Source organism: Macaca mulatta, chromosome 4, assembly GCF_049350105.2.
Source record: "Macaca mulatta isolate MMU2019108-1 chromosome 4, T2T-MMU8v2.0, whole genome shotgun sequence".
Taxonomy (NCBI): domain Eukaryota; kingdom Metazoa; phylum Chordata; class Mammalia; order Primates; family Cercopithecidae; genus Macaca; species Macaca mulatta.
The window spans coordinates 5566027-5590007 of record NC_133409.1 but is presented as its reverse complement, the minus strand read 5'-3'; the positions used below and the strand labels follow the sequence as shown (position 1 = coordinate 5590007).

Below are 23981 nucleotides of genomic sequence, written 5' to 3'. Positions count from 1 at the left end.
GATTTCTGGATGTGTCTGTGAGGGCATTTCTGGAAGATATCAGCATTTGAATTGGTGGACTGAGTAAAGATCACCCTCCCCTATATGGGCAGGCACCATCCAGTCTACTGAGGGCCTGAAGAGAACAAAAAAGCAGTGGGAGAGGAATCTGCTCCCTGTTGAACTGGGACATTCATGTTTTCCAGCCCTTGGACATCAATGCCTGGTGCTTGGGCTGAGACTTAAACCATTGTTCTCCTCTCCCCCCACCAAGTTCTCAGGACTTCAAATTCAGACTGGAGCTTACACCACCAGCTCTCCTGGTTCTCAGGACTTCGAATTCGGACTGGAACTTATACCACCAGCTCTCCTGGTTCTCAGGACTTCGAATTCAGACTGGAACTTACACCACCAGCTCTCCTGGTTCTCAGGACTTCGAATTCAGACTGGAACTTATACCACCAGCTCTCCTGGTTCTCAGGACTTCAGATTCAGACTGGAACTTACACCACCAGCTCACCTGGTTCTCAGGACTTCAGATTCAGACTGGAACTTACACCACCAGCTCTCCTGGTTCTCAGGACTTTGAATTCAGACTGGAACTTATACCACCAGCTCACCTGGCTCTCAGGACTTCAAATTCAGACTGGAACTTATATCACCAGCTCTCCTGGTTCTCAGGCCTTTGGATTTGAACTGAATGACACCCCAGCCTTCCTGGTTCTCTAGCTTGCAGACAGAAGCCCCTGGGGCTTCTGGGCCTTCATACCCATGTGAGCTGATTCCTGCAATAAATCTCCCACTAAGAAATGTATATCCATCCTGTTGGTTCTGTTACTCTGGAAAACCCTGAATAATACAGAATTTGGTACCCAGAAGTAGGATGCTGCTATAATAAAACCTAAGAATGTGGAAGCAGCTTTGGAACTGCGTAATGGGTAGAGGCTGGAAGAGTTCTGAGATGCAGCTAGAAAAGGCCTATGTTGCCATGAACAGACCTTTCAATGCGATTCCGGTTGAGGACTCAGAAAGAAAAGGAGAGCTGTAGAGAAGGCCTACATCTTCTTAGGGAATAACTAAGGAATCCTGAATGTTGATAGGAAGTCAGTATGGACCAGCCATCTCCACAGAAGCCGGCAGCGATCTCCGAGGCAACAGAAACATGACCCTGCAGCCAACTCAGAGAGCATCAGCGCTGCCCACCCGTGTCAGGCCAGGGACAAGAGCCCCAGGGTAGAATGATTTAAAAGTAGGGGCCACTGTACCTGGGACTGCAAGGGCACTGCCCCACATCATGGGCTCCCCACCCTCCAGTGCTGCTGTCCTTGGCTGCCTCAGGTGCCCTGTGAGCCCCAGCAATTGCCCTCTGCAGGGAGCAGGTGGCAAAGGCTGGCAGTAACTGTGAGGTTCTCTCTTCCCCACCATGGGGAGTGCAGGAGCCTTGGGGGTGTGGCTGTCCCTACCTAAATTTCAAAGGCTGGGGTCCAGGCACAGAACCACTGTGGGGCCATCCAGCCATACTGGATGGGGTCACTCAAAGCTGTTGGGGGGGCCACCCAAAGCCATGGGGCCAGGGACTTGTAGAGCTGACCCCTGCCCTGCAAAGCTCTGGGGCAGGACCCCTGCTCCAGTGGGTCTGGAGGGCACAGTATCTAGTCAAAGAGGATTATTCTGGAGCCTTGAGGTTCCATGTTATTTTCCCTGTTGGGTTTTAGACTTACTTGGGACCTGTTACTCCTTTCTTCTTTCCTATTTCTCCTTTTTGAAAGGAAATGTCTGTCCTATGCTGGTCCCACCACTGGAGTTTTGATGCACAGAGCTCGTGTGGTTTCATAGGCTCACAGCTGGAGGGTGATTTCGGTCAGGATGAATCATACCTTGGATCCCACTAATACAGAGCGATCGTGGAGATACTGACATTGGGGGTCAGAGGAAACCATATGATTTGGATGAGATGTTGGGCTTTAGACTTGAGTTGATGTGGGAATGAAGCAGAGGCTATGGAGATGGGATGAATGTGGGGAAGACATGAATTTTAGGGACTGGGGTACTATGCTATAGACTGTGTATGTTCCCCCCACTAAATTCATATGTTGAAACCTAACCCCTAGTGTGATGGTTTTAGGTGGGGCCTCTGGGAGGTGATTAGGTCAGAAGGGTGGAACCCTCATGCATGGGATTAGGGCCCTTAGAAATGAGACCCCAGAGAGCTCATTCATGCCTTCCGTCAAGTGAGGACACAGCCAGAGATGGCTATGAACCAGGCAGCAGCCCTCACCAGGCAGGAAATCTGACATAGCCTGGATCTTGGACTTGCAACAGAACTGTGAGAAAAAATTTCTGTTGTTTAAAAGCCACCCAATCTATGATGTTCTGTGGTATCAGCCTGAATGAACTAAGACACATATCGTATCACATTATAGCATACTGTTCTGTTCTATCTAGGTGATATTACAAAAGGGAATTAAGGTTAAGACAACATTAAATTAAATGCAATTCTGTCAGCCACTGTGAAGATGAGAAATGGCTGTGTAAATGCACCTCAGGAAACCCCCACTTAGGAAACCCCCACTTAGGGGGACGTACTGGATGCTGCACTGACCGTGCAGTGCCAATAGCTCTGCGGCCACACGCCCACGGGACCTTGGCTTCTGCGCACACCTCCGCAGGGGGCTGAGCACGTGCAGACGGCCTCGGTGATCTGAAGGCCTGGCAGTCAGAGGCTCGATGATGCTTTGTGTTTGATGCAGCACAACCGGAGGGATTTTGAAGACTGAGCTGACAGACACACTCTAGCCTGAGACTTACCAGCACTAGAGAGTGTGGGCTGTGCTAAGGTCATTCTCCCCCACTGGGTGGCCATTGCCTGAGACTTCCTTTCTTTACCCACAAAAAGGCTATTGAACCTGAAATTATATCCCGAGCGGTCTTCCAGATGCAGAATAAAAGTCCTTCTTCCCACGATATCTTTTAGCTTTCAAAGGTTTAATTCAAAGGTTAAAAAAAAAGGGCTTCCATGAGCCATTGTGTTGCTCAACTTTTGGGGGGCAAACTTTTTATAGTTAATTATTCCACAAATAAAGGAAGAGAAGGAAACCGTAAATAATAATAAGAAAAGTTAACCACACTGATGACCAGAATGGGCATGACTCCCCAAGAGGTGTCTTTTTATTCTTCTATACTGAAGCATTTTTAAAAAGACTGATATGGTTACTTAACGGACTTCCTTAATAGAGAATCTTTGTGCAGAAAAATCTTAAGCCCATTACTCTTAAGTGCTTACATTGCACAGCTATTAAAGATGACAAGTCATGAAAAAAATCTATTTCCTCCTTTTTGAATATCTATAATACAAGAAATGCAACTCTGGTAATAAACACATAGAGGACTCCACCATACAGAGGCAGGTATATCTGTAATAAATCAGATGCCTGTTAGGTAAGGGTGATGTTTGTCTGAAATGCAACAGAGTGAGGTCGTATCTTCCAAAGGCTTGAGAAAGACAGAAGTCAAAGATGACTTAAGGAGGAGACATTTTCATTTTGTTTGTCATCTTATGCAATTAAATGGGAAATGCCTTGAAGAGTGAACACCTCAAGTACAATAAGCAGGGATGTAACTTCTTGCTGGAGAAACACAGGGAGTCTGTCATCTGGTAAGGATGGAGCTCGCCCAGGGAGGCCTGGGGACCCAGGGAGTTATCTTGGGACAAGCACAGAATTCTGACCTTCACCACCTCCAAACAATATGCTTTGAGTAGCTTTGCGGCTTTGTGCCTTAGTTTCATCATTCGTAAATAAAGATGATGATTTATAAAAATAGAATAATAATACCAGTCCTCCCCTCTTGAGAGAGGGCAAAATTGTGCTTAGAATTTTCCTTACTTTTTTCTCCCCTGGGAATCTGAAATCATCCAAATGGAAATCAAATGACATAAATGAATTAGCATATTATGGAAATACAATCTGTTCAAGCTACCAGATTGATTGGAGCTGAGTTTCCGAGTGACTCAGTGCCTTCTAACGAAGCATCTCGGCATAAGAGAGGAAAACAAATAAAGAGGTGCTGAAAATAACATTCTGGGGTTTGGAGCCAGGCGGGCTAACTCTAAGGAGGTTCTATTTCAAGATGCTGTCATTGATATCTGTCTATGCGGGTCACTACATACAGCTCTGCATTCCCAGTGCCTCTGCAGTGATCCCGTCTTACAGGGCGTGCTCCACTGCTTACAGGAAGGACAGAGGGGGCTTTGACATGTCACCGAGCTCGGACTGTGCTGCCTGGGCCCATTCCAGCATCTCCTGGCTGCCACGGGTGCCACAAGAGTGACCCACCACACAGTCCCCGAAAACACACAACACCAACATAACCATCAGTGACTTGACTTGCTTAAACAGGGAGATCCTGCTGGAATGATTTCATCTTCTCCTTTACAAACAACTGAACACAGCTTATTTCTTTCCAGGAAGGGAATGCATATCTCCTCCAGACTGAGAAAGTTGACTTGCAGGGAAAAAATGCTTGAAAACTTGTTAGGCGGATCACGAGGTCAGGAGATCGAGACCATCCTGGCTAACACGGTGAAACCCCGTCTCTACTAAAAATACGAAAAACTAGCCGGGCGAGGTGGCGGGCGCCTGTAGTCCCAGCTACTCGGGAGGCTGAGGCAGGAGAATGGCGTAAACCCGGGAGGCGGAGCTTGCAGTGAGCTGCGGATCCGGTCACTGCACTGCAGCCTGGGTGACAGAGCGAGACTCCGTCTCAAAAAACAACAACAACAACAACAACAACAACAACAAAGAAAACTCGTTAGGCATGAAAACCCAGGTGCAGTCCTATCAGAAAAATCATCATTACCGAGAAATATTTCACGTGAGCAGCTCATTCCACATTGCGGAGAGCGCCCACCAAGACGAGGGAATTCCGCACAGCGAGTCCTCCTGCAGAAGGGCGCATCTGTATTCTCCATGCAGGCACCGGCCACCTTTAGTCATGAACATGATCACAGGCCTTTCATATTGTAACGGGAGGTATTACAGCTGAACCAGGACGTCATTCTTTCTAACCAGGTGGCATCGAACTTCCTCCCCACATCCCTACTCAGTAGATCTAAACAAAACCTCAACCAGGAAAGTCCTAACGCAGGTCCAAAGCCAAGCAGTCTTCGTGGAGAAAAGGGCCGAAGGTGGACACAGCTTACACTTCCCGAGACTTTGCCTAGGCCGGCAGCGCTCCGCACGCTCTAACGAGGGGGAGTCTCACATCGGCAATGATGTGGGGCAGGTAGTATCTATTAATACATCCTATCCCACTTTCAGCAGGGGGACACTGAGGCCAGGAGAGGCGCCCCGAGATGGCACAGCTCGCGGGGTTAGAGCTGGACTCGGCTCCAGCGTCTGGACTTGGTGCTCCTGGCTCCTGTATCAGGGATTCTCCCTGATGTTGGCAGCACCCTGGCAACATCAGTAGAGGCAGCTTTCATGGATTCTCATGCGCAGACCGACCAACTTACAGTCCCCCAGAGGGAGATTTATAAAATAAATCTTGTGAAAGTCCCCCAGGCCATTCCAGCTTGCAGCTGAGGATGAGAACTACTGCTCCATACAATACAGCCCGTCTCTTAAGATGTGTGACCAGCCCTGTTTGATGAAGATGAGGCTTGGTTCGTTCTTGGTTTCACAGTTGGGAATACATTTCTTTGCAATACATTCCTTTGAATCAAGTTCCCTTACAATACGAAGAGGGGATATTACCCTTTGGAATTCATTTTATGTGGAATGCATTATATAGAATTGTTACCTGTAATAACCCCATGTTGAGTCACGAATGTGGAAGCTTTGTCAAGTTAAAGGTGTCGAGCACATTGAAGGCGTCCTTAAGTACTGGGGCAACAGGCAGCACCACTGGGTCAGAGGGAGAGGAGCAAGGTTGCGAGCGCACCCCAGCAGCGTGGCCCCTCAGCAGCTGAGCAGAGGACCTCCCTCAGAAACGACCCGCCACCTCTGTAAAGGAAGGAGGCGGGTGCCCAACGCTCCAAACTTGTTTGAAGATCAGATGGAGCTGTCAGAAGCCTCCTCCGAGGTGAGCTGGAAGGAATCCCACGGACAACCCTCACTTCCAGGCACAGGACGATCAGCCCCGGTTTGGAGAAACGAGCTGGAGTTTCAAAACGACTTCTGCAGGTCTCCTGCCCCCTTTCATTTTTCTTTTTCAAAACATTTGACTATTCACGTGCCTGGCATCTTCCCTGGACGGCTGCCTGGGCTTTCACTGTTTTGCTGTCAGCACGTGGAGAGCATCCCTGCAGCTGTTACCACGCGTTCCTTGACGTTCTTCAGGATGATTAACGATCTCACAAACCAGGGATATTATGAGGGTGGAGAACGGGTTAGGAGATAGTCGAACAACTTGAGCTAATGGAACGCTGAGGTGTTAGAGCTGAGACAAACTTGGAGGTCCCTTTGTGTCAACTCTCTTCTTTCACAGACGAGGAAGACACAAGAAACTAAGGTTTTGGGCCAGGAAGTATCCTTGCCCAGGCTACTTAGTGCCAGGCCTCCTCTCCACATAACTCCGCTGCATCACGGTTAGATCCAGGGACCTAACCTACTTTGAAGTATGCAAACTATTATTTGCAAAGCTTTTCTATTTTTCTCTTCAGAAAATAAATTCCAACGAAATTTTTGGGAAAAAAATCTATTTTTTAGTGATGGATCACTATGGAAAGCTGAAACAGTATAAGATGTAAAACAATGATTAGTTTTAAAGCTGACTTTTAAGGAGCACAAGGAAACAAAAATGTTTCTATTCTTCTATGTTTATATGTTTTTTTTTGTTTTTGTTGTTTTTTTTTTTTTTTTGACAGGGTCTTGCTCTGTCACCCAGGCTGGAGTGCAGTGGCACAATCACGGCTCACTGAAGCCTTGAACTCTTGGGCTTAAGCAATTCTCTTACCTCAGCCTCCCAAGTAGCTGGGACTACAGGTGTGTGCCACCATACCCAGTTAATTTTTTGACTTTTTAAATTTTTTGTAGAGATGGGGTCTTTTTTTTTTTGAGACGGAGTCTCGCTCTGTCGCCCGGGCTGGAGTGCAGTGGCCGGATCTCAGCTCACTGCAAGCTCCACCTCCCGGGTTTACGCCATTCTCCTGCCTCAGCCTCCCGAGTAGCTGGGACTACAGGCGCCCGCCACCTCGCCTGGCTAGTTTTTTATATATTTTTTTTAGTAGAGACGGGGTTTCACTGTGTTAGCCAGGATGGTCTCGATCTCCTGACCTCGTGATCCACCCGTCTCGGCCTCCCAAAGTGCTGGGATTACAGGCTTGAGCCACCGTGCCCGGCCAGAGATGGGGTCTTAACATGTTGCCTAAGTCTTGAACTCCTGGGCTCAAGAAATCTTCCCACCTCTGTCCCCTAAAGCGCTGGGATTACAGGTGTGACCACCACACCCAACCACATGGCTCATTTTCATAGTATAAAAATAATTTTAGCTACTCAAGCATATTGTTGCAAAATATTTTTTAAAAACTTTATATTACAAAAAGTTAGATATATTTTATTTCTGTTGAAAACTTGCAGTAATAGATTATAGGGAAGAAGACAACAGCTAGCCCCAATCCTGTAAGGCCTTCACTTTGGCATGTTTGCTCCTGGCACAATGTCCATCTCGTGTGTGCACACACCTCACTACTGCTCAAGTCACTCTTACATTTAACAATACCATGATCATTCTGTACACACAGTTTTATATCAAGTCTATTCCATGTAACTGTGGATCACGAGCCGCTTCTCAAGGACACCGTGAATTGCATTATAAACAGCCGTGAACACTTGCATCAAGGAGAGTGAAGTCGTTGAGATGGAGAGTTCTGCACTTGAGCTAAGAGGTCAAGGTCAGCCCTGATGGAGTCCAGGCTTAGCGACGACTTAAACAGAGAGCAGCTTCCCACTCCTCCATTCCACTGCATTCCTACAGAGCAGGGTGAGCAGGCACAGATTCCAGCCACACTCCCACTTTGCCTCCCCTTCCTTCAGTGGCGGGAGAGGGTGAGACCAACTTTGAAGGGAAAGAAGGAACCATTACGCTTGAAGGAGAAAAGCTCTTCTGGGTCACTCCTGGTGCCCTGGAGAGGTGAACATGGAACCGGCTGATGGACAGTAGGACAGGGTGTGGCCGAGGACAGGCTGGAGAGCTTCCCGCGTCCACCTGTCTTTGTCTTAAACCACAGAAAGATGCCTCATCTGTGTTTGAGAGCAAATCTCAATGCCTCAAAGATGAAAGAGTGGGTTTTAGGAAAGGACTGTATTATCCAGCAGCTGTTCATTTTAAGAATAACAGCTTTTTGGAGATATAATTCACATTCCATACGATTTGCCCATTTAATGTGTACAATTCAATGATTTTTAGGATATTCACAGAGTTGTGCAACCATCCCTACAGTGGGTTTTAAAGCATTTTAATCACCCCAAAAGCAGCTCCAGACCTGTCTGCACTCAGTTCCCACCTCTCTCACCCCCCAGCCTAGGAAGCCACTCATCTACTGTCTGTTTCTAGGGTCTGTCTCTTCTGGACTGTCATATGAGTGGAATCTTAACCTGTGCAGCTTGGTGCCTGGCTGTTCTTGCTGAGCGCACTCTTCCCAGGCTTCACTCGTGTTGGCGCGTGCACCAGTACTTTATTTCTTTCTATCGCCCAATATAATTCCGTCGAATAGACAGACACTTTATTTTTCCATTTCCCAGATAGTGGACATTTGAGCTCTTTCTCTTTTTTGGCTCCTGTGAATTGGCTGATGCTGCCATGAACATTCCTGTGCTAGTTTCTGTGTAGACAGCTGTGTTCATTTCTCTTGGTGAACCACCTAGGAGTGGACCAGTGAGGTCGCATGGTAATCTCTGGCCAACCTTTCAAGAAACTGCAAGAACAGTTCACTGTGTCGGCATTCAGATGATCCTGCACTAACAAATGTCTAATTTAACTTCCTATTTTGAAGAGGTAACTGTTACTGAAGATATTATTTTATTAAAAGTTAGGGTTACAAGGTCAAAACCTGCTTTGTTTTCTGTATATTTTCTCATCAACACAGAAAAATTATTGAATATTTTTGAGAATCTTAAAATATTTGATAAGTTCAAATGACAAACAGTTTTAGAAATATTGTTATACCTAAAATAAAAAAAAGTTCACTCTATGAACTCCCATTCACAATTGCTTCAAAGAGAATAAAATGCCTAGGAATCCAATTTACAAGGGATATGAAGGACCTCTTTAAGGAGAACTGCAAACCACTGCTCAACGAAATAAAAGAGGACAGAAACAAATGGAAGAATATTCCATGCTCATGGATAGGAAGAATCAGTATCGTGAAAATGGCCATACTGCCCAAGGTAATTTAAAGATTCAATGCCATCCCCATCAAGCTACCAATGACTTTCTTCACAGAACTGGAAAAAACTACTTTAAAGTTCATATGGAACCAAAAAAGAGCCTGCATTGCCAAGACAATCCTAAGCAAAAAGAACAAAGCTGGAGGCATCATGCTACCTGACTTCAAACTATACTACAAGGCTACAGTAACCAAAACAGCATGGTACCAGCACCAAAACAGAGATACAGACCAATGGAACAGAACAGAGCTCTCAGTAATAATGCCACACATCTACAACCATCTGATCTTTGACAAACCTGACAAAAATAAGAAATGGGGAAAGGAGTCCCTATTTAATAAATGGTGCTGGGAAAACTGGCTAGCCATATGTAGAAAGCTGAAACTGGATCCCTTCCTTACACCTTATACAAAAATTAATTCAAGATGGATTAAAGACTTAAATGTTAGACCTAAAACCATAAAAAACCTAGGCAATACCATTCGGGACAAAGCCATGGGCAAGGACTTCATGACTAAAACACCAAAAGCAATAGCAACAAAAGCCAAAATTGACAAATGGGATCTAATTAAACTAATGAGCTTCTGCACAGAAAAAGAAACTACCATCAGGGTGAACAGGCTACCTACGGAATGGGAGAAAATTTTTACAATCTGCCCATCTGACAAAGGGCTAATGTCCAGAATCTACAAAAAACTTAAACAAATTTCCAAGAAAAAAACAAACAATCCCATCAAAAAGTGGGCGAAGGATATGAACAGACACTTCTCAAAAGAAGACATTTATGCAGCCAACACATGAAAAAATGCTCATCATCACTGGCCATCAGAGAAATACAAATCAAAACCACAATGAGATACCATCCCACAGTAGTTAGAATGGCAATCATTAAAAAGTCAGGAAACAACAGGTGCTGGAGAGGATGTGCAGAAATAGGAACACTTTTACACTGTTGGAGGGACTGCAGACTAGTTTAACCATTATGGAAGACAGTGTTGTGATTCCTCAAGGATCTAGAACTAGAAATACCACTTGACCCAGCCATCCCATTACTGAGATATACCCAAAGGATTATAAATCATGCTGCTATAAAGACACATGCACACATATGTTTACTGCAGCACTATTCACAATAGCAAAGACTTGGAACCAATCCAAATGTCCATCAATGATAGACTGGATTAAGAAAATGTGGCACATACACATCATGGAATACTATGCAGCCATAAAAATGGATGAGTTCATGTCCTTTGTATGGACATGGATGAAGCTGGAAACCATCATTCTGAGCAAACTATCTCAAGGACAGAAAACCAAACACCACATGTTCTCACTTATAGGTGGGAATTGAACAATGAGAATACTTGGACACAGGATGGGGAACATCACACACTGGGGCCTGTCATGGGGTGGGGGAGTGGGGAGGGATAGCATTAGGAAATATACCTAATGTAAATGACAAGTTAATGGGTGCAGCACACCAACATGGCACATGTATACATATGTAACGAACCTGCAGGTTGTGTACATGTATATTTCAACTTGAAGTATATAACAAAAAAGTTCACACTAAAAAGCATGGGTTAAATTATGTTACAATTGATAACACTGAACTAAAAACTCAAGTGCCTCTAATAAACTAGAATGTCCCACCTAAGACTTTTGTGTACATAAGAATTACTGGGACATCTTGTTTGACAAGTCATATATCTAGGCCTTGTTTCTAAGAGATGATGATTCAATAGGTCAGGAGTGGGGCCTGGATCTGGATCTGTATTTATAACAGTCCCCTCCCCACCCCCAAACGCACAGACAATTCTAATCAGGTCTAGCCAAAGTGGTCAACTTCTGCATTTTCTTACCATTGGTTGTGTTGATAAATGTCTACCAGATTTCTCTCCCCCACAGAAAATTTCACCTTAAGTCCCACGGACCTTCTAACTCACTTGGAAGAGTTCTTTTCCTCCTTTGTATACCTAAGTGGTTTAAAGTCTGTACATATGTGTTCTATGCATTTTTTGTCCTTATTGTTGGTGACAGGTCCTTCCCAACATATATCTCATTTCCTCAGCTAGACGGCAAGTGACTTGAAGGCAGAGAATGACATATTTGTACTGCTCGGGCACTGTTGCAAGACCTGATAATTCAAGTGCTGCCCTGACATCTCTGAGCCTCACAGGGCCCCAAGGCCTCTGCCTGAGCTCCCTGCTCTACCAAGTGTGCCCCCGCCCAGAGAGAAAGGCTCCCTGCCCTGCTGGTTTCCCCATTAGCTGAACCAGCTGCCCCTATCCAGCACCCACCCTAAAAGGCTTCAGTTCCCTGCCAGCCCACAGAATCATTCCAATAAGCCGGCCACACCTTCTGCAGGAACCAGGGGCCACATGACCCTCCTGTTCCTAGGAAGCCTGTTTCTCACAGTCTTGGCACCTAAGTGCAGCCCCTGTGGGGCCCTGTGTGGCACGGGGTGCCCTCCTCCCCAGGGGTCAAGTTTATGTAGCTAATAAGCTGCTGTCAGTTCATCTGTCCAGTGCCCAGAGCTGTGTGTTCAATCATCTTGTGCTGTTTAGGGCAGGAGGAGGTTCCCTGTCTCACCAACGGAGTGAATAGGAGGTGACAGGTGCCCAGCTAGTGACGGGCTCAATGACTGTGAGCCTGGAACGGAGATGTTGGATCACATCCTGACTCTAATGCTGCACTCGGTGCTCATCCCTCACTTGCAGGATGGGCGTGCAGAGGAGCTGGGTAGACATCGGTGTTTCTCATGCCCAGCCACTGGGTCAACAAAGGAAAACAACCCAACCCAACCATGAGTCACGTTGTATTTAAAAGCAAGTGAGGCTGTTGGCCTTTCAGTATCGAGGCTAGTTTGTCAGGCCCCATCCAGCCCAACGGCCTGCTCGCAGCCTGCTGCTCTGCTTTCCAAATGCCGCTCCACAGCACAGCATATGTGGGAGAATGGTATTTACGCAATACAGCTCTTCTCTGACAATTGTGGAAACTCTGCAAGGATATTTGAAATATTCATGGAAATGTTTATACTGTTTATTATCAATCAGAGACATCAATCAGAGTGCTCATTTAGAGACATCTTCAGAAATTGCGAACATTAAATGGAATGAATATTTCCTCAAATAACGGAGTAGAAATTGCAGTTACCTGTCCTCAGAAGCAGCTGGCCCTGCTGAAGCCCTTACCTTTTAGAGTGGCTTTCTTAAGGACCTTCATGGCATAGAGCTGCCCAGCATCGGACCCCTTCACCTTCCTCACCAGGAACACCTTAGCAGGAGAAAACGGAACATCAGAAACCCGGAAGACTTCAAACTCGCTTTCCTTATTGGATTTGACAAGGGGATACACGAGGAAGTTTAGAGCATTTTCAATAAAACAAGTACACTGTAGAAAATTTAAAATTTTCTCCAACGTCGAGGCTGCCGGAAAATGCTCAAGTTCCTATAGCTCTGCGGTGAACATCACCGTGTGTCTGTATGAAGAAGCGTCACTTGTTTTTGGTATTGGTACCTTTGCATTTTACATCAGAAATACTACCACACCTTATTTTGAAGACCAGCTGTTTGGAAAAGCAAACAGGAGTTTTAAGGGAGATCCTTTGGTTTTAGTATCCCTCTATAAATCCCTACTGAGACACAGCGCTGAAAGGTATTACCAATCACACAAAACAGGCTCTATGCGATTTTCAAGAAAAGCTACTTTCTCTTACTTGAACTGTCTTCACCCAAATTTTAGCTGTGAGTAGCTTAAGAGTTCCTTTCTAACTGGCTCTTAAATATACTTATGGATATTTGACAATACTTTCTGAAATACATTTTGATGTGTATCACTGAGAAAAACAACAAAAAAAGGTAATTGAGAGCTTGAGTTTAAATTTGTATTAGTGATCTTTGAACAAACTTAGTAAACAAAACTGGAGTTCCTTTGTATAAAAAAAAAAAATCTTGCATGCAAATTAAGAAAATAGTACTTGATTTTCCTAAAAGTGTTTTCCAATAGATGCAAACATCTGCTTGCATGATGGAGACAACACAGGCACAGGGCGTACTGGTGTGGCTGCCCACGCTGTGTGGCTGGAGGGCCGAGGTGGGCTGGCTCCTTCCCAAAACGTCTCCTTTACTAAGCCTCAAAAAGCCAGAAAGACCGGCTACTATAGATGCCTTTGAGATGTGCTAGTTCCATGGAAACTCCAGGTGGCCCAAGTGAGCATCCGTGTGGAGCAGCAGCCTCACCTACCGTGGGCAGAGGGACATGGCCAGGACCTTTGCACTCTTGGTTCCCCCACAGACTGGAGGAGCAATGTCTAGACACTGAATGCAGGGGCTCTAGGAGCAGAGGCTGCCGGGGCAGCCAAACTGGAGGGAGATCAACCAGCATCAATTCTGTAGGCACAAATAAAGAGGGACCGGGAAGACACAAGGTCCCAGCACAGGCACGAGGATTCACGGAGTTGCTGTATGAGTGTCACGTTCTCACCATGTGCCCCTGAAGTGACTCCTGACCTCACTGCTGCCCTGCCATCCATCCCGATCACCATCATTACTGAATCACAGTCCCTCCCCAGGCGGGGAATCTTCTAGACAATGCCCATGGGAAAGCACCCCTAGCACCCCTATCCAGGGTGCAGGACAGTACAGCATCATCCTGTGCAATGAAATGCTGCCTCTCAGACCCAATTAGGTCCCAGAAAGTCACAGGCACACCCTCTTTCCCCGGGTTGTGGACTATACCGTCATCAACAGTTAATATTCATCTCTGGGAGATGTAGAGTGTGTGTGTGCGTGTATCCAAAGCTGGATAAACAAGCTTGTGATGCAGACCTGGGGCGATAGCTGGGGCGTCACTCTCACACGCACTGTGGTGGGAGACACAGGCACAAGCCCTTCTCAGGGCTTGGGGTCCCATGGCTGTTGGTGGCACACCCACTATAACCCTGGAAGTTACTGCAAATGGAAGGACTCTGCTCATGGTGCTCCCTCTGTGCAGTGGGCAAGCTTCCTGACAGGCAGGTAGAGATGTGAAGGCAGTGGTCTGAGGACAGGAGTTTTGCAGAGATAAATCATTATTGCTTAACTCTTGAGATCTTCTGTTTTGAATCACGGAAAAGTCACACGCCATGCAGTTTTAGCTTCCATCTGATGCAACTCCTTTCATTTCTCCAGCCCGTCCGTGTGCCTGATGTCCCTAGGTTGACTTGGTCAGTGGTGCTGTGGAGATCGGGACCAGCCAGGACAGTGCAGGGAGGAGGCAGGCGCAGTCCAGGAGTCCAGGAGCTGGGCAAGGCTGCGTGAGCATCTCGGTGCTGGAGAGGCCACACTGGCAGACAGGAACCTGGGTCCCAAAAAAGACCAGGGGGCGGGGGGTGGAACAAGGGACAGTTGTGGTCATGGCAGGGACGCCACATTTTTTCCGGCATCCTGCAGGTAAGTCGGGCAGTGACATCAGCGAGGGCAGGAGTGCGCCTTCCTGGCCTAGGCAACGAAGAGCAGGTGCAAAACGTTGCAGCTGCCACTCCCTGCCGTGGCAACTGCGGACACCTAGTGTGGGACAAACTGGGCAACCTGGTCACTGAGTCACTGTGTGGAAGATGGAAGCCATGGGCGGTTGCTCCAGCCCATGGTGGACTTTAGTTGGGTGACAGATAAATCTATCCATTCCATTACGGCAAAGCTGACACGTTAGCTCCCAAAATTAGGCATTCTTATAATCAGAAAACAAAGGGCCAGGTTCAGCGGCTCACACCTGTAATCCCAGCACATTGGGAGGCTGAGGCAGAAGGACCTCTTGAGGTTAGGAATTTGCAACCACCCTGGGCAGGATAGCAAAACCCCATGTCTAGTAAAAATAAAAGTAAAAACTAGTTGGGTGTGGTGGTGCGTGCCTGTAGGCCCAGCTATTCGGGAGGCTGAGGCGGGAGGATCACTTGAGCCCAAGAGCTTGCAAACAACAAACTCCTTCTTTCAAAAAGGGAGAACTCTGAAGAAAAAGGAAGCAAAGTACATGAAGGATTTGTGTTTGGACGGTCCGGCCTTCGGAATATCCTGAATGGGTCTGTACTTTCTATACCTCTGCACTCAACCCCTCACCCATAAGAAGTATGACTGTAGAAACTCAAAGAGCAGAGGAAGCCCCATTCCACTCAAGTCTAAACTGAAGACCAAGTCCGCATGGGGCAGCTGCCAGTTAAGATTTGGTTTAAATGATGTCAAATTTTGCATAGGTCTTGACACATGAAACTTTTCTCTCTTGTATGTTAGGCCTTAAAGACGAGATGACTGATGGTCACGGCTAATGTTCATGCTTGTCTGTTCTGAAGAGAGAATTCTACTTTTGTTTTTTAAAGGAACGGGAAAAACTCCATCCTACCAATGTCTGCCAAGCTTCTCTGTGGCGCCAGCTACTGCGAATTCCTGCAGCAGGTGCTGCCCGACTCATAAGCAGAGGACCCAGCAGAGGGGAACGGCACCTTGAAACGAGCAGCAAAATACAGCAAAAAATGCAAAAATGATACCGGTAATGAGTGCGGCAACTTGCTGGTCTGCGGCAGGGATCTTGACCCTTGGGCGGCGTGCAGTTCCCTCTCCCTCTCTGCTGTCATTCTTGTCACTGAAGATCAATTTTAATGTAGTGGAAAAAGTTCCCAAACAACACTGTAACCTTGAGCTAACGCAGGCACTGGGTCTTTAAGACTTAACCCAGTGGGCGCTGTGTGTGCCCCCTCATTTCATTTTTAGAACTGCCTCTCCAGCAGCTTGCTGTGCTGCATCGCAAAGGCTCTGCGAGAACCGCGACCTGGCAACAGGTGTGATGTCACTCTGAACTGCCTCACGATGTCATGGATCACCGTGATCTGCTGATTCCCTCAGCAGAATTCTCAGCTCTCTCTCAGAACTGGAAGGTTGCTGTTGGGCTGCAAGATCCTTCAAGTGGGAGCCAAATGCCCGCGTGCACTTCCGGGAGTTTTGGGTAACAACTGCCCCCAAAAGGAAGACATTTAAAGACCTGTTCTTATCATGCTACCAGCAAAGTCATAGAAAGCAAGGATTTTTTTTTAAAACTTTGGTTTGGTTCCTTTTTAGAATGCAGGAATCATAACCTACAGTTCATTCTCCAGAATATTTTAAAGGAAAAGAGGTTTCCTATCCTACCCCTGGCACTTATGCAAATAAGGAGCAGGTGAGGAGGTGGGACCAGGGCAAAGCCACTTTCCCAGCCCGGGGGTGGTTCCCACACCTCCCTCTTCTAAGCTCGCAGGGAACATTGGGTCTGCACCCCTCATTTCAACACTGAACAAGCTTCACCATCTTTCATTGCTTTCCTGATTCAAGCTTGAAATTGCTTTTCATTTTGAGGATAAGGCTCTTTTCTGTGCTTTTCTCTGGTCCCAAGCACCACCCATGGACCTGCTCTCTAGATAGCAATGAAATCATGATGGCTTCGCCTTGCAGGACTGAGCTCAGAGCTCAGAGACGCCTCCCTGCTGCTGGTGAGTGCGGCTTCTGCCACAGGAATAAGCTTATTACGGCTGACCAGGCGAAGAGCAGTGACTTCGGAGAGCCTACGCGGCTCACACAGGCAGGCAACGGGACAAGTCACTCGCATGGCTCCTGGCGCAGTCTGAGGTCAGGAGCTGGCACCAGTGCAAAAGTCTAAAGGGAAGAAACTGCATGTCATCCATTTCTGCGTCTCCAGTGTCATCATTAAATAAGAGAGAAAGAATGGAGTGGCTCAGTGACAGGCGACTATGAGCCCTGTTGAAGGACTCGGCTCCCAGGCCAGGCCTGCCCTGGGACGTCATGTCCAGATTCACGCCAGGTCTTTGCTCTTTGGAGCGGAGGCAGGAGGTGGACACCTGAGGAACAGGTGCTTTCTGCAGAATGAGAAAATTTAGTGTTGTCCTTCTGTCCCTGGTAGGTGCAAAAGGGAAGACGACTCTTGCATAAGGTTGTGTTATTTGCATGTAGAGAGGAGGAATACAGTAACATGGGGCATTAGAACACACAGCTTCTCCCCCTCTTGTCATCAGTTCTGCTTAAATTAAAAAAACTCACCACAAACAAATCGATGTGGACAAATACAATTTGTATCTGTGACTCTCTAGTGACTGATATTAGCTCCAACTTTCCCTGGAAATGTCTGAGCAATGCTTTCGAGAATAATATCTCCTCTTTCCAGAATCCAGCTTGCATCAATCCATGAAGCAGACCTAAGCTTCCCTTGCCGTGCCAGCCGCAGCCTGGACCTGCTGCCCTGCCCCTCAAACCAGCTCTGAACAGGCGTTACCGGAGTTGGCCCATTCCGTAATCCCTGGACATCAGACACCCATGGGCGCTGCCACTATCTCATCCTTCTCTTTCCCCTACCTACTACTGTTCTTGAAACTTTACTTTTTTATTCCTCATATAATAAAGACACAAGTAAAGATAAAATTAGAAGTGGTGAAAAGGCTGGAAAAGAAAGGGACAGAGTGTTATGAACATTATCATTCCAACGGGATTCTGCCAAACACCATGATTTCACTTGTTTTCCAAAACATGTTTTTTTAAAGCAAAATTAAAATTCAAAATCTGAAATCTGAACGAGGGAGCTGGAAAAGCCTTTCTCCTTTCATCTTTAATACCCCAGTTTTCTGAGGAGGACATTGGTAAGATTCACTCTGTAACAGAGCCAGTCAACCAAAGCCCCCCAGACACTTCCTGGGCCTCCCCTGTGGGACATACTCCAGCACTCCTTCCCTCCAGATAAAGACGATTCGGCCAATTCTGTGCTTCCACAGGTGGAATCTGTTCTCAAGAAACAACACATGGGCAACACCCTTGAAAGGTGGAAAAAGGAAAGAATGCTTGCTTGTCTCTGTTTTCAAATCATGGAGGAATATTACTCTCCTCTCTCTTTTTTCTCTACATTTCTAATTAATAGTGAGGCATTCCACTACCACATTACACAGGCTCTGCCTTCTGTGATTTTGTGCTTTTTGGTAATGGCTATTTAACATTGTGAGAAACTGAAATCTTCATCCCTCTATTTCATAAACGCCATACGAACTAGCCATATTAAATAGAAACTTTTTTAGGCCCAAAATATTGCTGGTAATTTCCTATGGCTTAATCGAGCATATTTTATGTATACATCATATAAACACACGTTCCTTCCACATTACCATGTAGAAAAGAGAAAAAGAAAAAGATATTCTGCATTACAAGCATGACAAAAGATGAATTTTGCAAACAATCCAGTTCATGCGGTCTGTAGGATTATCCAGAACACTAACGTACTATTCATTCTACACTTAAATTAACAGGAGCCACATGCATTTTGGCACAAAGTCATGTGAAGAATGCAAAGATTTGGTAAATGTCTACATACCACACAAAAATAGTTACTTTAAAGAGCCAGGGCTGTTCTGCTTACATGTAAGGAACGGTTGGCTTCACGGTTTATTTCAGGCCCTTATGTTCTAGAAATCAAGTTGTCAGAGCCTATATATTTCTAACAGCTAACCCAAGGAGGCAGAGAAATTAGCATTGTGCTGGAGTAAGTCACACGTCATTGTAATTGAAGAGCGTTATTGACATATTGCTGTATGTGGATGTGGCATTAAATGAAGAGTTAACTATTTCTCATTTCCTGAAAGAAATTAGCTTTTATTGCTACAATTTGAAGGTGGAAAAAAAGGAAATGAACAATTCCACTACATAAATACATCTTAGGCAATGGCTGGGTGGGATTCGTGCCCTATTTACTCCATGGAACAACTGTATAAAGTAGGTTTTATCCTCTCCATTTAGTGGGTGGGGAGGCTGAGGCTTCATGAGGCAATCACGCAGGGTGAGGACGGCAGCAGGCTGCAGACCCCAGCCTTCCTGGCTCCTGTGCCCAATCCAGAGGAATTGATTCTTTTCTTTTTCTTCTTCTCTTATTTTTTCTTTCTCTGGGGAAAACAGCTGTTAGAATGCACTTTCAAAGATACATTGGCTCAGGTCAATAACCCTCCTCACCTTGGCGATGATTTACCAAGAGCCAAGGGAGGCTATAGAGAGGGAGCAAATGTGCATGTGATGGCTCCAGCAGCACATGTCCTCACTTGGCACGGCCCAGCCATATGCCACTGGAATTCTGGCTGTGCAAAGTGAGGCCCCGGTTCTGAACTGTCCAGGTTCCCATGATCACAGCCCTGCAGGTGAGGACTGCCTGCAATTTCCATCCAGAGGGGCTCTGTCCAGGTGTCCTTTGTGTTCAGGAATGAGACTCAAGAGCCAGCCAGGGCTGAACTTACCTTTCCATAGGATCCTTGTCCTAAAACCTTCAGCAACTCAAACTGGGAAGGGTCTGCTTTCTCAAAGCCTTCCTTCACATGATGGCTGATGTCAATCTCCTTCACAATGCCTTCCTCCTGCAAGAGAGCAGCATGGGTGAGAAATACACTGCAAGGAGTTCCTCTGAGTCGCTCACAGCTCCCTCCTTCCCTGACTTTACCATGAGCTGGGTCTGTTATGGATTTTAGAACTGGTGTTTAAAAGTGGAGACGCCATTTAGTTTTGGGGTTTTTTTGTTTTTTGTTTTTTTAAGATGGAGTCTCCTCTCTGTCTCCCAGGCTGGAGTATAGTGGCTCGATCTCGGCTCACTGCAACCTCCACCTCCCAGGTTCAAGCAATTCTCTTGCCTCAGCCTCCCGAGTAGCTGGGACTACAGGCGCCCGCCACCATGCCCAGCTAATTTTTGTATTTTTAGTAGAGACAAGGTTTCACCATGTTGGCCAGGATGGTCTCGATCTCCTGACCTCGTGATCCACCTGCCTCGGCCTCCCAAAGTGCTGGGGTTACAGGTGTGAGCCACCACGCCCGGCCCGTTTAGTTTTATGGAATCACCTTGGTGACATGTGTGGTTATCGTGTGCACCCCGTGGGCCTTCACGGTTTCTTTTCTCCATGGACTTTTGTCATTTGGTCTTACCAGGACCTCAGAAAAATCTAAGGGGACTCTCAAAGAAATCTATTTGTGGGCAGAAGTTCTGGTACGATGAATATAGCAACTACGGAACAAAATGACACCAAAAGGACATTGATGGGTTCCTAGATGGAGAAGTGGTCTGGAAAATGCAGACAGCTTGTTTTCCTTCTCCTGATTCACACTATCCCTGGTATGTTTGTCAAAGCTAATGCGAAGAACATGTCATTGCCATCCTACAGGTTATATTTCAGAAGAAGCAGTCAGGTAAGATTTTCCACCAGCCCAGAAAGCAAGATTTCCCTGTAGGAGAAAGAGTCTATAAGTGAAAACACTGACAGAAAACACTACAAATTTTCATCACAGAGCTTCCTGTCCCCAGAGTCACATGATTTCCCTTGTAAAGGGGTAGGCCATCTGCCCAAGTGCCAGGCCCTGGAAATGGAACACTGGAAAGGAGGTGTTTCTCCCAACATGAGACATTCGAGCCCAACTGTTCCTTGAATTTCTCTCTGTATTTCTCTGAGATTTCTGTTCCACTATCTGTACATTCGTACATCCCTTTCTACAGTTTTACCACAGGGTGAGGGGCTAAAAACTTCAGAAACTGCTGGCTAAAACGCACATCCAAAAACAGCGACCAGGAATTATATGCATAGTGTGCTCTGGGAACCAGGAGCCTCTCATTCATCATTGCTTCTTTTCATTAAGAAACTGTGAAGTGGAGATTTTCTCCTGAGACTCAGATTGTACATTAATAGCTGGAAGTGGTAGAGGTGGGTTTCTCATCAAGGACTGACCTTGAAGCCAAGTGCTTCCACCCTCTGTTCTAGTCTAAGAGTGAAGACTTTCAAATGAAATCACAATAGCAATAACTTACATGACAATGTTTGAAAAATTCAGTTTCTCAAAACAGTTACTTATAAATCTTGCCATTTTACCTCCATGTTACAAATAGAGGCACATGTAAAAGCAGATGAGGTGTCTGAGCCGTGGAAACTCACAGCGGATTAGAGGCCTACACAGGTATCTATGGCTTTTCCATTCTCACAGTTAAAGGAAACACTTCCGTCTCCATATCGTCAAGGATTATTTGCTATTTTTGTAAAAACAGTGGTTTTTTTTTTTTTTTGTTTGGGAAAACAATGAGTATAGCCAGAATTGACTCTGTTTAATCCATCCTGAGGTTCATATGAGTGCAGTTGGAAGATGCAGAATTACAATTTTGTTGCTTCATAATTACTTCTTGAATGAGTAAGTAAAAATGCTAGAGGCACAGCCCAGCCAATGGGCATTATATTTAGATGCTAATTTGTGAGCAAACATCACATTTTAAGTCTTTCTTCCCTTCATAGCACAGGCTTACTAGAATTGCAGGACCATGCTAGCCACTGGAGACTGTGCAGCTTTTGTGGTGAAATCTCCTGGTTTATGGAAAGGGACAGAGAAAAACGAGACCCTCAGGGATCCACATGTGTCACTGCCTGTGAGAACCACTACCTTCCACGTGGCTGCTGGAGATGGCTTCCTGCATGGAAAACAAAGCCAGGAGACCAAATTCAAAAAAATTCACCATAGAAACATACATGCTATCTTTTCCTGTCATTGACCTACTAAAGGAAGAAAGAAATTGCAGACGATTTGTCATTTAAAGAACAACAAAATACTCCTCTTCTGTTACTAAAACACTTTCCTCACAATGTGTCCATTAACATCCTCTACCTACAGGACTAGCATGCACTTGAGTCATCCAAACCCCAGCCTCCCTCCCAAAATAGCTCCCATCATGCAGCTGTGTTAAGGCGACGCCCACACTATGAAAAAAGGAATCACCCCCAAAGCACATCCTTCTGTGACTTCATGTTGGTAATGTGAGCATGGCAACGGCGACACTGCAGAACAGCAAGTAAAATTCAACACTGCCCAGAGGTGTGGGGCAGGGGAGGCACGAGCTGGTCAGGGAGGTTTCACACTGCAGCCACCACCCTTTCCTGGGGCACGTTTCCCAGCCCTTGTGTATGTTTCCTAAAGATTTCCATTCCTTCCTTTTTCTTCAGCAGCTCTTTGTGGAGGGTCTGAGGCCCACAGCTGTGGTGAATGAGCTCATGCAGTCCCAGGGGTCCTGGCCCCCTTCACTGCCTTTGTGGGACACACCTTTGTGGGACTGGGCTCTGTGGCAAGAGTGACAGCATCCAGGCCACCATGCCGCCTGGCCACGGATGCTGGCACCTTGGGATTCCCATGGGTGTCCCCCCGCTCCCAGTCAGCCCGCTTTTTAGGCTGGCTTCACGCCTTCCTACGCACATCCGAATTGCCATCCCCTGTTGCCTCCCGCCTCCCGGTCCATGCCACACCCCCACCTCCACTGCAGAAGGTTGCCTTCTTGAGTCATTTCTTTAACGTTTCGAATCAAAGCCTTCGACGCAGATATCTCATAACATTTCAAATTTTGTGCAGATGCTTGCTGTCAAAGTATTTAGAGCAAACGTACCTGAAGTACGTACCTAATTTCATCTCCTAAAATGACACGAAAAACTCCAGTTTTCTTCCCTGATAATATTGCAATACAGTTAATTTCTCATTTCAAATCAGTAAGGTTTTTAACAGCAAAGCATCTGAAGTGTCAATGGGAAAATATCCCCGAGAGTGTCACCCTTTAGACTTCAGAGTGCTGCCTTCGCAGTGACATTTTAGCTTGAACTCGTCTGAGGATGCTTAACTTTCTTTTTCACTTTCCCCAAAACCAAAACAAAACAAATCAAAACAAGATCTGGTGTTCCATGGACTCGGCGCGCACTCAGGGGTCTGTGTGAATAGGAAACAGCCAGATGAAGCCCCAGCACCACAGGCCTGGGCACTGCTGATGGCGACCGTCTCTGGACGGTCCTGGTTTCTGGACCCCTTTGTGACAACTGCCCTAAGGGGCAACTGGCATGAAAATGTTATTCACATTTCATTTTGAAATATGTGTCTTCTCTGTTTTACGAGGCAGGTAATTGTATCTAGCACTTGATGAGGATTTGCATGCAATCCCTTAGGAAGATCAAGTCTGTTCCTGAATCCGCTGCATCCATGGCAGGAGCATGTGGTTTTCAGCACAGCTCCTATAAAATGGTATTTTTAAAGCTAACTTGAGAGCTTTGGGAGGGGGAGCTGGGACTATGATCAGGTGCTAGCTCCATAAGCAACGATTCCAAACATTTTGTAATGTGAGAAAGAAAAACTAGAGGTATAAACTGTTTAAATAATGTTTGAATGTGATAAATCGTGACAAGGAATTTTTTAAATTCCTGCAGAACTACACTCAAAACTCCAACGACTACAAGAAGTCCCGGGCAGGTATTTCAGCAGCTGATAGGAGCGGCTGGGAAGCGGGAGCGACAGGGAGAAAGACGAGGGAGGTCGGCCACTGTGGCCCTGCATGCCTCTCTCTGGGCCAAAGTCACTTTCTTGGTTCATTTCCTCTGTTCTGAATCATTTGCTCTTCATGTCATTAAAGGGATCATATTTATAAAAAGTGCAAATTAAAATTTTGCAAAAAATTTAATATTGTAGAATATTAATAAGGACACAGGAAACAAAATAGGCAAGGGTTCACGTTATTTCCAAAAAAGGACAGAGGTCATTCTAGAAATCACAGATTCACATGTAGGATATTAAT

At 46.1% G+C, this 23981-nt stretch overlaps 1 protein-coding gene across 7 annotated transcripts in view; it reads right to left on the bottom strand.

Moving 5' to 3' along the window:
* The window catches only part of RPS6KA2 (ribosomal protein S6 kinase A2), a 452599-nt gene that overhangs the window by 106618 nt on the left and 322000 nt on the right, over nt 1–23981 (bottom strand). For all 7 annotated transcript variants that reach the window (XM_015137669.3, XM_077999204.1, XM_015137670.3 and 4 more), the window contains 2 exons: nt 19651–19767; nt 12560–12641 (listed from right to left, as the gene is read on the bottom strand). In XM_015137669.3, coding sequence (XP_014993155.1) covers nt 12560–12641; nt 19651–19767 — 199 coding nt within the window. The remainder of the gene's footprint in view (nt 1–12559; nt 12642–19650; nt 19768–23981) is intronic.